The sequence below is a fragment of the Juglans microcarpa x Juglans regia genome, chromosome 1S (genome assembly GCF_004785595.1).
Source record: "Juglans microcarpa x Juglans regia isolate MS1-56 chromosome 1S, Jm3101_v1.0, whole genome shotgun sequence".
NCBI lineage: Eukaryota > Viridiplantae > Streptophyta > Magnoliopsida > Fagales > Juglandaceae > Juglans > Juglans microcarpa x Juglans regia.
In genome coordinates this window covers 25988095-25999786 of record NC_054595.1, presented here as the reverse complement: position 1 = coordinate 25999786, position 11692 = coordinate 25988095, and the positions used below count along the sequence as shown (strand labels likewise).

At 37.6% G+C, this 11692-nt stretch overlaps 2 protein-coding genes across 4 annotated transcripts; one reads left to right on the top strand and one right to left on the bottom strand.

Moving 5' to 3' along the window:
• The first annotated feature begins 1121 nt into the window (after window positions 1-1121).
• Window positions 1122-2346, top strand: LOC121247754 (60S ribosomal protein L37-3). Its single transcript, XM_041146185.1, has 4 exons — window positions 1122-1295; window positions 1391-1526; window positions 1938-2039; window positions 2141-2346. Exons 1-4 carry the CDS (start codon window positions 1293-1295, stop codon window positions 2185-2187), a joined length of 288 nt encoding a protein of 95 aa, XP_041002119.1. The 5' UTR covers window positions 1122-1292; the 3' UTR covers window positions 2188-2346.
• Window positions 2347-3612: 1266 nt separating this feature from the next.
• On the bottom strand, window positions 3613-10996 carry LOC121247752. 3 transcript variants are annotated; one of them, XR_005937279.1, is made up of 17 exons: window positions 10513-10996; window positions 9502-9895; window positions 9217-9394; window positions 8926-9065; window positions 7841-8841; window positions 7628-7745; window positions 7334-7478; window positions 6708-6776; window positions 6545-6590; window positions 6287-6439; window positions 6090-6214; window positions 5873-5952; window positions 5635-5770; window positions 5261-5444; window positions 5049-5131; window positions 3963-4148; window positions 3613-3916 (listed from the first exon to the last, which is right to left on the bottom strand). XR_005937279.1 is itself a non-coding variant. In XM_041146181.1 (16 exons), exons 1-16 carry the CDS (start codon window positions 10619-10621, stop codon window positions 4014-4016), a joined length of 3096 nt encoding a protein of 1031 aa, XP_041002115.1. In that variant the 5' UTR covers window positions 10622-10996; the 3' UTR covers window positions 3613-4013. The 3 variants fall into 3 exon arrangements, 2 of the variants coding, with proteins under 2 accessions (XP_041002115.1, XP_041002116.1); XM_041146181.1 differs by having other exon boundaries at window positions 3613-4148; XM_041146182.1 differs by having other exon boundaries at window positions 3613-4148; window positions 7628-7728; window positions 7836-8841; window positions 10513-10995.
• Between the last annotated feature and the right edge of the window lie 696 nt (window positions 10997-11692).

Sequence of the window (11692 nt, the reverse complement as noted above, 5' to 3'; positions counted from 1 at the left end):
AGTGGATTCTATGCGTCCAAAAGACATTATAAAACTAAATTATGAGTTGTTTTGTTTGAATGTAGTTGTCTAAAGTGCTGTGGCATTCATTAAGATGCAGAGGTAAAAGGTAGTTGGTCGGCAAAAGCATAAATCCTCGCTTTCAACCCTCCAACCCCTACGTAATTATCATTATACAACATTGATCTTTAGACCATGGGACCAAAAACCAAACGGTCCAATGGACTAGAACCTCCTCTTGGAGCTAGCAAATTAAAAATCATCCTTTTCAATTAGCAAAATTAATATTCCAAGATTAACACACTTTTCAAGGGATGATCAAGACCTTTAATTGATCATGATCTCTTCTATAAGGGTTGTAGGTAGGTGAAAATTACTCATTGCATTGAAGAAAAGAGTTTGATGGTCCCGAAGCTAATGAGGCTGGTACAAGAGCTGTTTGATACAAAGGATAAGGCGATAAGGTGCAATCCATTTCCCCTATATATAGTCAAGTCACTTTCTCACAGTTGCAATGTTAAATACCTCCCACCAACCTCATACATGCATGATTTCACTGAAAGATCTAAATGGTCTCATTCGATCATATATAGCCTGTAATTTCCACCTGATCTTAGAAACTCAACCCGCAAAGTTAGCTAAGCTCGTGTATAGCCTAGCCTGTCTTCCAGGGCTGCAAGCAAAACTCAAACTGGTAAAAGGGGTTAACAGTCTCAGCTGCATAATCAGTACGTTGGTTCTGCAATTAATCTTGCCATCTTGGTGAACCAATATCAGATTTTATACTTTTGTTTGTTTTGTAACGAGAATGTTCTAACAGCCAAGGAAATGTCATTGGAGTTATTCAATGAGAAAATGACTAGTGTTGTCTTTGGAACAAATTGGAATCTTTGATATAGCAGCAAAAGAAGGAAAATGCCTTGGAAGAATTAATTCTATGGACAGAATGGGTTGAAGTTCATGCCTATTCTCACCACGCCCACTCCTAATTTCCCACTTCAAACGACACGTCGTTTATATGAATTCACTTTGGTCTCCACAAACAAACTCTCGGGACGTTCAGGCCCAGCCTATCAATACATAAGGCCCATCTTGGGCCCAAACACAAACCCAAATCTGGCCACAACATGCCGCTCAGTTTCACCACCAACCCAATTGCCCTAAGAAACCCTAAAGAACTCATATAAATACTCTCCTCTTCGTAGTCCCATGGTCCTTTAGCCTGAACAGACCTCCTCTCACTCTGCTAGGGTTCTGCATCTGCATCTGCATCTGCATCTGCATCGGCTCCAATGGTAAGCCATCTCCCTGGATCTAATTAAGTGTTGGCCTATACACACAAAGGAATCTGTATATGTTATGATCCGTGTATGAATATATATGTATATAGGGAAAGGGAACGGGGAGCTTTGGAAAGAGGAGGAACAAGACCCACACCCTGTGCGTGAGGTGTGGCCGCCGCAGCTTCCATCTTCAGAAGAGTCGCTGCTCCGCCTGTGCCTACCCTGCCGCCCGCAAGAGGACATGTATGCCCCTCTCTCTTAGACATAAGTATATATTTGTATCTGTTTGGATTTTTGTTTTATATGGATTGTTTAGAATTTGATTCATCTGTTCTTGTGGGTTTGTGTCTACGGTGAATTTAAGGTATTGGGTTGCCGTTGTTTTTGTTTTTCAACTGCTGTTGGCTGTAGCTTGAGTTAAATGAAATTCTTTTCTTTTATCATTATGTAATTGATCAATTGATTAATTTGTGAATGTTCGCTGACTGAAATGAGATTTTAGGTTTTTCGTGTGTGCGAAGTCGAGGAGGAATTGTGGATTGTGTTGTTTCTTCTTCAGTTTCACTGAAAATAATGTTTTTTTTTTCGTTGAGGGTATTTTTTGTTGGTTTTTGGGCAATAATGATGTTTTTTTGGTTTTCTCGTTGGATTTAGATAACTGGAGTGTGAAGGCAATCCGAAGGAAGACTACTGGAACTGGAAGAATGAGGTACCTCCGCCATGTGCCCCGCAGATTCAAGAGCGGCTTCAGAGAGGGTATGCCTTTTTTCCCTTTATCTTGAGTCATTTGGTTTTATATGCCCCTTTAGTAGGTTATGATTTTTCGTGTGTTGATCTTTTGTTTGGGTATTTTTTAGGTACTCAAGCGGCACCAAGGAAGAAGGGATCAGCTCCTACTGCTTAAGGCATTATTGGAGAGTGTTCTTGATTGTAATTTGGGCACACCAAGTTACATTTTCTTTAGATGGAGTTTTGTGCGTTGTGACTGATTATCGTGATAAAAGCAATATTTGATGGGTAGGTGTTATAATCTTTTTAATGAACGAGTTGTTTTGATTTTGTTAAGTACGAAGTCTCCTTTAATTTTGGACAAGAAAATCCTATAGATGTTTCATCTTTGATTACATCCTATTTCAGTGAAGTATGAATTTTGTTTTGGTTGACATGTCTAGGAGGATTAAGAGAGGTATCTATCATTTTGTCTTGCAAATTAGATGTGTTATGGAATGCTTTTCTTTCTGTTCTGATAAAGTTATGGAATGCATTTCGATGCTATCGTATAGTTCTATTATAGCTGCTGCAATTATTAATCAATTTGATGGTGAAATATCCAGTCTAATTTCTTAGAGGAAATGACTAGAATGGCGGAAGCTACTGTTGGCGGGGATTACATGGACTGATAAGATACCATGTTAGCTGCTGCCGAAGTAGTTTCTTAATTCAAGCTTTGGGTGTTGGGTTTCTTCTTTTTCAGAGTTCTAGAGGGTTTGGTCATGTTTGGAATTCACCTGGTGCCTGAAATTACAAGGCATTTCTTTTAGTAAAAATGAAAGATTTGCTGCCCGTCATAGTTTGGCGAATGGCGAGGAGTTGTGTTTTTCAAGCTCAGGGTTGCCAAAAGTAAATGTGTTCGTAGGATCATTTCTGACTGCAGATCAGTGTCAGTTGTTTTTCAACTTGTTTAACTCGCAACTAATCTGCATATATCCAGTATAATCAAGTTGCATGTCATTGAGAAAAACAAAGCCCTGTGTCCATGCAAATAACTAGTTTTATTAACTTATAATGTTGATGTCTATTTTTTAGTTAAATGTTTATGAATATTTGTTGTTTGTCAAATTGACGTGAATCCAGCTGAGTTAATTCAATCCATTTATACTAAAGACGTTAAAATGAGTTAAAATAAGTCATGGTCGATTCAACTTATTAACATGATGAATTTGTTAAGCAAGTCAATGCAAAAAGAACAGCCGTTATGGTATACATATAATATGACAACATTAACAATAACCTGACCTATAAAATCATACTTGCCACCCACCTCAGCAAGCTGCTGCCAGTTTGCATGTGAAACATAATTTTCCTCTTTCGTCCTTGACCTCTGGTGAATCTGTGATTCGTCTCAAATGTACTCCTCCCCTCTGACTTGTGAAAAGAGTACTGCTATATCCACAAAAGAAATACATAAAAATAATCTCGGTTTCATCTGATCGCTAGATCTATCTCACAATAAAAGTAATTTTATAAGACCTGAGCCCATTAAACTGACGTGGTTTCTCGAAAAGTATATATGCTTTTTAATATTTCTCTCCTCTCTTTTGTTTTTGTCTTTCTGGAAAAAGACCTGAGCCCATTAAACAACCTCAATTTCTCAGTGCTATATCACAACAGTCTCCGTTTATTTGAATAAGTTAAGTTTTATCTGAAACAAGGTCTTGAGGAGATATCACTCTGCTTGTTGATGAAGAATATTGCAGCCTCACTTACGGATTTGGAACCCCTGCCAATTGCCATTGCTGATTGGAAAGAGGGGTGTGACTCGTGAAGTCCGGTGAGACTCCTCCCACTATCCGTGTGGGCTCCCCTGATAGATGGACCGTACTAAGTCCCACACCGAGACTACCGAATCTTCCTGAAATTTTGTGATATAAGGATAGCTTTCTAAAAGATATGTTTGTACTAATATCATGGCTACATGGGGGTGGGGGGGAGAGAGATCTGAAATTTCCATTAATTTCCCTTGGGTTCAACAAATTTATGTCTTTCTTCTTGCAACTGCTTGAAAACATAATCTAACTCCGGAAATGCGGACAAAAGCAGCAGCTCGAGAAGGTCAAAAGCGAGTTGCTTCAAACAAACCGGTGACTGCACAAGAGAGGAAAAAAAAAGTCATTACAACACAACTAAAATAATACCTTAATCCAGAATCAATATTTGTGGAAACGTTACGGCATACAACATTGCTACAATCTATCTTATGCCAAACCAAAACAAATATGTTCCAATCTAACTTTTCTAAAACAATAAAGACTTCTTGAAAAAGGTGGGGGACAGGGGGTCAGCTAAGTCCAGGAAGCCGCTTACCAGTTACCATCCACCATCCTAAGAATAAAGACTCTTGGCATACTAATTTTTTGTTTAACTTCATTATTGCCCTAAACGCAATTACTAGGGAAACACGGGATTTGCAAGAAGATTCAAATGTTGCCCTCCGATCCAAAAGGATGGCGATTCTATTTTTGTACCATTCCTAATGCCCCAAGTAGTTTATACTTTGAGACACACCCATCTCCACCGACCTAATTCTCAAGGTCCTAAGAAAACTGATGCTTCGGCGAGACTATCTGCTGATCAAATTATCTGAATGGAGATGTATTGATTACAGAGAAACGGTAATGTGAAAAGGACATTGACAAAATTGTGCATATTTACAACACATATCTCACATTTTCTGACAGTTTTTCCAGTAAAATCCCATGCATCCTTTATGCCCTGGGAATATAACAGCATGGTAATTCCAATTAATTGCAGAATAGGAGCCACCCTACACAAAGGATCCAAAGTAGAGGCAACCTAAATGCTTGTCCATCATCTATTTGCTCGGCACAATTTTTCTAACTGAAGATGTACAAATTTGATTGATACAAAACCAAAAGTAAGTGACAAAGCCAGACGAAAACAATCCATAGACGTTGGTCAGTGAACAAAAATTAGCTTATTAAAAGGTTCGAGAGAGAATTGTCAACCTTCTGAGATCAAAATTACCTGAATAAAAAAATAGAGATCCTTTGCACACTGTTCATACTCTTTACGACCAACAAGACCTATGATGGCAGCCGGAGCATTGTCTAGATTCCAAAAAAAAAAAAAAAAGAAGAAGAAGATAAAGCTATCGAATTTCCAGGATAAGTGACGGGTATTTGTATGTGGTGTTAAAATACAAAATAACAGGGAACATGCCATACGGATGATCTTACCAATCATTAGCTCATAAACAAACTTTGCATGCCGAACTGCCTCCTGTTGTTGCTCATAAGTGTGTATAGGTGGAGATACCCCTGAACGTTGTCGGTCAAGAGGTGTATTCTGGGATGGGTTAACAGGTGGTGGTGGTCGACGCTTTGGATGCTTGGTTATGAATATTCCATCGGGCCAGAGAATCTATTTGATATTATGGAAGCCCACATCAGTCATAGACCTTCTACTAATCTTAATCAATGCAGATACTTAAATTCAAACTTGTATCTAATCGTCCATCACCAACAGATCAAATTACAAATTGCAAAAATACACTTCACACCAGCTTAAGCCTAGAATCCAAACTAGATACTTTAACGGCAGCAAAGGTTACCTTCTCAACCTGCCTGATCCCTGAAGCAAGAACAGATCCCTTACGCAGAAGCTGGATTTTCTCTATTAACCAATCATCAAAGGCATCACCCATTCCTAGTTGTAGTATCTGTTTGGCCACCCAAAATGCCTTTCGCCTGTTATTAACACAATATAATAAGTGTTCAGCAGAAGTTATTCAACTGATCAGAACAAGATGCGATTTTGTTAACCTTAACAAGCAAAAACATATTTAATACCTGATCCATCCACCATCTTGAAGTTGGAAGATGACATCTACCAAATCTAATATGGGGACACTTAAATTTGTCGGCACCCACTGTGGAGAATAAATGGGTATTACAAACATAATATATTATCTCAGAAATGATAAATTTTTGTTAAAGAAAGCATCACCCAGCACAGAACAAGAAATTGGTTTATTTAATGGTTCCAAAGGCAACAATTAGAGCTAACCTCTGTAGGAAGGAATGGGTCAGCAGCAGCATCATGAAGCGACTCAGATGAACCATTATCATCTCTTCCTTTTACAGTGTTCTCCAAGCTTGAGGGAGAAGATGCATAGTTTTGTGGCCTAGTATCTGAATCACATCGGAATTAACAAATGACATGAAATTCTTTACAAAAAATTTTCACAGGAGAATGAGACATGCCTTTTGCATTTAATCTCCCATCTGTCACAACATTATTCTTCATCAGGAACATGGACTCCTTATTTTCAGTGCCTAAATCTTCTCTCACAATCGTAGGTCCAAGAAACTTTGGAAGCTTTTTACTCTTTTCAGATGGCTTATCCTCTAGGTCAACTAGAAAGCTCCCAACAGATATGAAGAGATAGGATGAGTCATGAGAAGGAAAGGAATCAAAAGATATGACCTAAATTCAGCATGTTGTATTAAAAAATGATATACCTGACAAAGTTTCAATTATAGAAAAGGAATTCGAGAATAGATAAGTCTGCAATTTAAAAATTATCAATAAAACTTCTCCTCAAAGAAGCAGAGATCCAAAACTCACCCCTCTTCCAACCAAAGGAAAAAAAATTAAGTCAAAGAGGAGAAGAATATACAGAACCTGGGAGTCAACACTGAGAAAATCCCAAACTTCAATTGATCCTGAAATTCTTGGAAGCTGCATAAGATTCTGAAGAACAACAAGACGAATGATAGAAACAACAGACAACAATATTATTAGCCAGCACAGGGAGATAAAAATAGCTAGTAAGAACAACAAGACGAATGATAGAAACAACAGACAACAATATTATTAGCCAGCATAGGGAGATAAAAATAGCTAGTAAAGCATAAACCAGAGTTTTTTTCTCATAGGTAAGCTGAACTCAAATTCCAAGTCTAGTTGTTATTGCTGAAGGTATGAGTATAACCACGATGAAAGGAAAAGTTGGCCTTGGGTGTTCCATCGCTAGTGGGTGGGACATTATTATATGTTGAGCGGATGATAATCATTCCCCCCTCCCCCCACCCAAAAAACAAAAAAAAACAAAGAATGAGTAAACAGAGTTTCAACTATATTCTGGAAGAACTAGCAGTAAGAGATGAGGCACAAACTTATACACCACAAGAAGAAAAGACAGACCAGAAAAAAGGTTGATATTCCAATACATCTCAAGCATAGATAGTTCTTCTAAGAGTTAACTTTCATACTCTAAAAGATAAGAAAAGTGAGATTCAATGCTTGACCTTTAAATACTTGTCAAGCAATTTACACCTTTCTTGAATGATAGGTACGTCTAAACCTGTTGATAGAAAACGCTTTGGTGGCAAATGAAGATTATACTCTGGAAACTCTTTCAAACGCCGATGTAGCTCCTCAAAGTGACGAAACCTGTAATGTTTTTAGAAGGAAAAAAAAAATCAAAGTCAACTTACAGAAGCCATAATTTATATAACACGATACATGGTTGACTTGTCAGAAAATCACAGAATACATCAATGAAGGATAAAACCAGAATGTTTATTGCAAAATCCTAGCACCTTCTTTTGATTGACCAACTGTTATTATCTACATCTGCAACAGATATTGAATAAACAGCAAATGTTTTTGAGCAACTCTTCACAATGTTTGCACCCAATACCTGCAACAGCAAATGAACTACCATTCTTTACGCATATCAGCATTATTAGAAAATTAAAAATTAAACATGCTGAAATAAAGGAAACTACAGAGCTTTATGGTAAGTACCTCACATCTCAACTTAAAAAATGAAGCCACCGCCAGCGTATCTTGCAGAGAACTGACAGTAAAACTACGACTTTCTGGTATAGGAAGCACAGATGAAGAAGCAGCTGCTCCGCTTTGAACTCTACCCAAATTTTCATTCTCACAGTCATCGCTAGAGTCCTCAGCATTTGCATATCCTTTGGCAGAACTAAGTAAATCCTGTCCATCACCAGACAAGAAGCTTGTTCTCTCAACCTCCTGCCAAATGTGTGTTTTATGACTGCTTAGTCTAGACCTTTTACGACCAGATGGGGTTCTAACTAATCTTTGATAGTGAATATGCCCTTTACCAGTCTTCTTTGCTATAAGGCCTTCAGAATTCTCAAGTGGGTGATGAATGTGAGAAAGAGCCAGATTTCTGTTACCTCTACCATCCCATACTTTAGTTCCCGGAGAATCAAGGCCTGTTACATTGCTAGTTTCTTCATCTTCTGATGTATAAGAAGTACTGCTCCCTGATTCAACCTCCTCCAAATGCTTGATGCTGTGCTTTTCATCTTCTTTAAATGAAATAAATGAAGAGTGACTCGATATGTTCCGATTTGTAGGGCATGATAAGCTTTCTACAGAAAGCTGATCAGTACATCCAAAGTGAACAGCGGTACTATCAGAGTGATTAACCTTGGTTACAGTGTTGTTCTCTTTCGATTTGGATATTGCCTTTGAACGATCCACTTTAACGGACTTCCCTGCTTGTGATACTTGCTCAATTACCCGATTTTCACCTTCCTTCTTTCTATAGTCTTGATCTGTTGATGATGCATTAGCAGTGGATCTAGACTGATTATTTTTTAACGGCACAAGTTCAACACCAGTAACAGTAGGATCCAAGAATCTAGAAAAATAGTCAGATGAAATCCTTGAACGCTCATCTGATCTAGTCTGAGATGCCCCTTCTACTGTCAAAGCCCCCTTTTTTGCTTTGCTCATATTAAGGACTAAGGATTCAATTCTTTCATTCATAAACCTGCAAAAAATAAATAAATAAATCGATGAAAAAAAGAAAGTTAATGTAACAATATAAAAAAGCAAATTGGGAAGCAACACATACCTTGGACTTGCTAGGTTTAGGACAGGTCGCATTACTGCACTAGCTAGAAGCTCTCTGGCTATATAACGGAAGAGAAGGCACTCCAGATCTTCAGGCTTGAATGTAGAAGAAATAAGACCATCCATCAGATGCTGCAAAACCTGGGAACAAAGGGTAGAGAAAGCACAGTAACCACAATTGGAGTTTGAAAGAACAAAAGGTCAAGAAACCATATTATTTATATTTCCAGGTACAACCTACAAATTCACGGAGTTCAGCATACTTCCCAGAGCAAAGAAGAAAGTAAACAACCTTGTGCTCAGCTTCAGGCGAAAACAGAGCAGGGTGCAATTTGTTCTCGTTAGCCAGGATGTGTCTTAGCAATATTTCTCGGTGTTCGATTGTTAGCGATCCTGAATGTTGCTTTTCAATCTTCACTTGAGTTGCACGAAAAAGCTCCAAGTGAATGCAAACAAGATTAATAAGGTCCCTGCACCATTCTTTAAAAATTAGTTCCCCAGTTAATCAACTTCTAAATAAAAGGAAACCATAAAAAATCAGGGAGAAATGGCGCGGGGCCATCTTGGGAACTAAAACCTTGTCAGTAGATCAATTAAATTTATATTCCTCACGCGCGCAGAAATTTCCCCAAGAACCCCATTCACGACGTTCAACAGTTCCTCCGGACCCTCTTTATCAGGTGTCAAGCGAGAGTACCAGAAATCTGTAACCCACTCAGAAACCAGATGTCTTGTGAAGTGATCTATTGCATCCTCAACAACAGGAGAATTCACTTTGCTTCTCCATTCAGACTTTTCAACATTTTTAGGTAATTCAAGAGGAATCTTTGGAGGAAGAGTATTTGCTGAGGATGGATTGCTGTTGTATGCTGCAGCTTTTCTCCGCATGTCAAAATCCAAAGATATATAACGCAAGACAATAATTAAGGAGGCAGCAGCAGGCAAGTTGACCCAAACTGAGGAGCTTGTCACTGGTATAAGAACAATAACAACAATTCATACCAATGCAAGAGAAAACATGAAGCTCATACTCAACAAATGACGCATGAAAGATTAATCTCCCAAATGAGGGAGAAACTTGGGAGGCATCTTAAGCACATGGTGAAACATCTATCAAGTAACATGGAGCCTTCATCCAAAATATTTATCACTTCCAATGCACCAAGCACATGCTGAAACTCGCATTGAGTTCTTCATAACCTCAATATACTTTTTTGGGTACTTGAGCATGCATAATACACATGATGCTCAGAATTGTAAGGAAACACGACTTACGAGCCACTAACAAAGATTCTGACAGAAGAAGAGGAATCGTTGTCCATTCCTTATTCCAATGTTCATTACCAAACTCATCGAAACACAGCAGAGAATCAGAAAGCAAGCCTCCGAAGTAACCGATTGCAACGGACACATAGAATCAAATAACAAACTTAACCTAAAACTATGAAAAAAAAGAAAACATAATGCTCCTATAACCGACTCAAAACATATCAACTGAGAAAGTACAAAACATGATCATATTTTTCAGCGAAATTACTTATAAAAAAAATATTTTTCAGCGGAATGAAAGTGGGGCAAAAAAACGTACAGGACATGAGGTATGACAATCCGGCGACGCATATGATCAGGACCACAAACCGCTTCTTGCCCTCCTCGACGAGTTCCCAAACCGTCACGTGATGCCTCTGCGAGCTCATTTCGACGAACCTCCAGTCTCATTCACATAAAATTGAAAGCTCAGAAAGGTTCATCAGAACTTTGTTATCAACCAAAATCTAAAATTAAAACTTAAACCGATAAATCAATCATTCAACGAATGCGATATGAGTTTCGCCCGGTTCCCCGATACCGATTTCCATGATAATATTGCCAATCAATCACTTAAAGAGGACGAGATCCAACAAAAGGGTAGAGAAGGAAAGTGGGAAATGGAATCGAAGCCCGGGGGGGCGTTTCAACGCGAGGACCGTTAGGTTTTGCAGTTTCGAACTTTTGGTATATGCTTGCGCGTAATTTATCCCTCAGTTTCGGTCACTGTCCGTTGATCCATTCTTATTTCTTGCGTAGCATATTAATCATGGGCGGCTCTACAACCACCTCTTCCAGCGCTACCGTTAGTTATATTAGTGTTTTTTTTTTTTCTCATGTATTTTTTTAACATTTTTAAATATTTTTTTAAAAAATAAAAAAATCATAATATTATTAAAAAATATTTTCTTAATTACTAAATTTAAAAAAAAAAATTTACAGCGGTAGCTCCAATAGCTTTTTCCATTAATCATTTTCTTTTATAAGTTCCATTGATCATTAAGTAATATTAACTCGATTGTATTAAGTGATGATCTGTTAAATTTTATTTTTTAAATGATATGTCTTTATTTTTTAAAGAGGATACGCAATATTTGCATAGCATATAAGTGTATCTAATAGACTAATATTACTCCTAATTTATATAATAAATTCAATGCACTTTCTTGAATACTGCTATATCTATAAAATAATTATATAAAATAATTCTACAAATTGACGTGATTTCATCTGATCTGTTAAATTTATTTTACAATAAAGTAAATTTACAATCTGACGAACCACATCAGTTTGTGAGATTGTTTTTGTATAATTAGCTTATGACTAAAGTATTTTCCTTTAAAAAATGGATCTTGTTTTCCGTTTCATTTTGTTTTAAGATGTCAAGACCGTAACACGTTTCGACTTCAATTAATCTAATCACAAAGATGCTAAGTTTCTACGCTTATTGTTCTTAATAA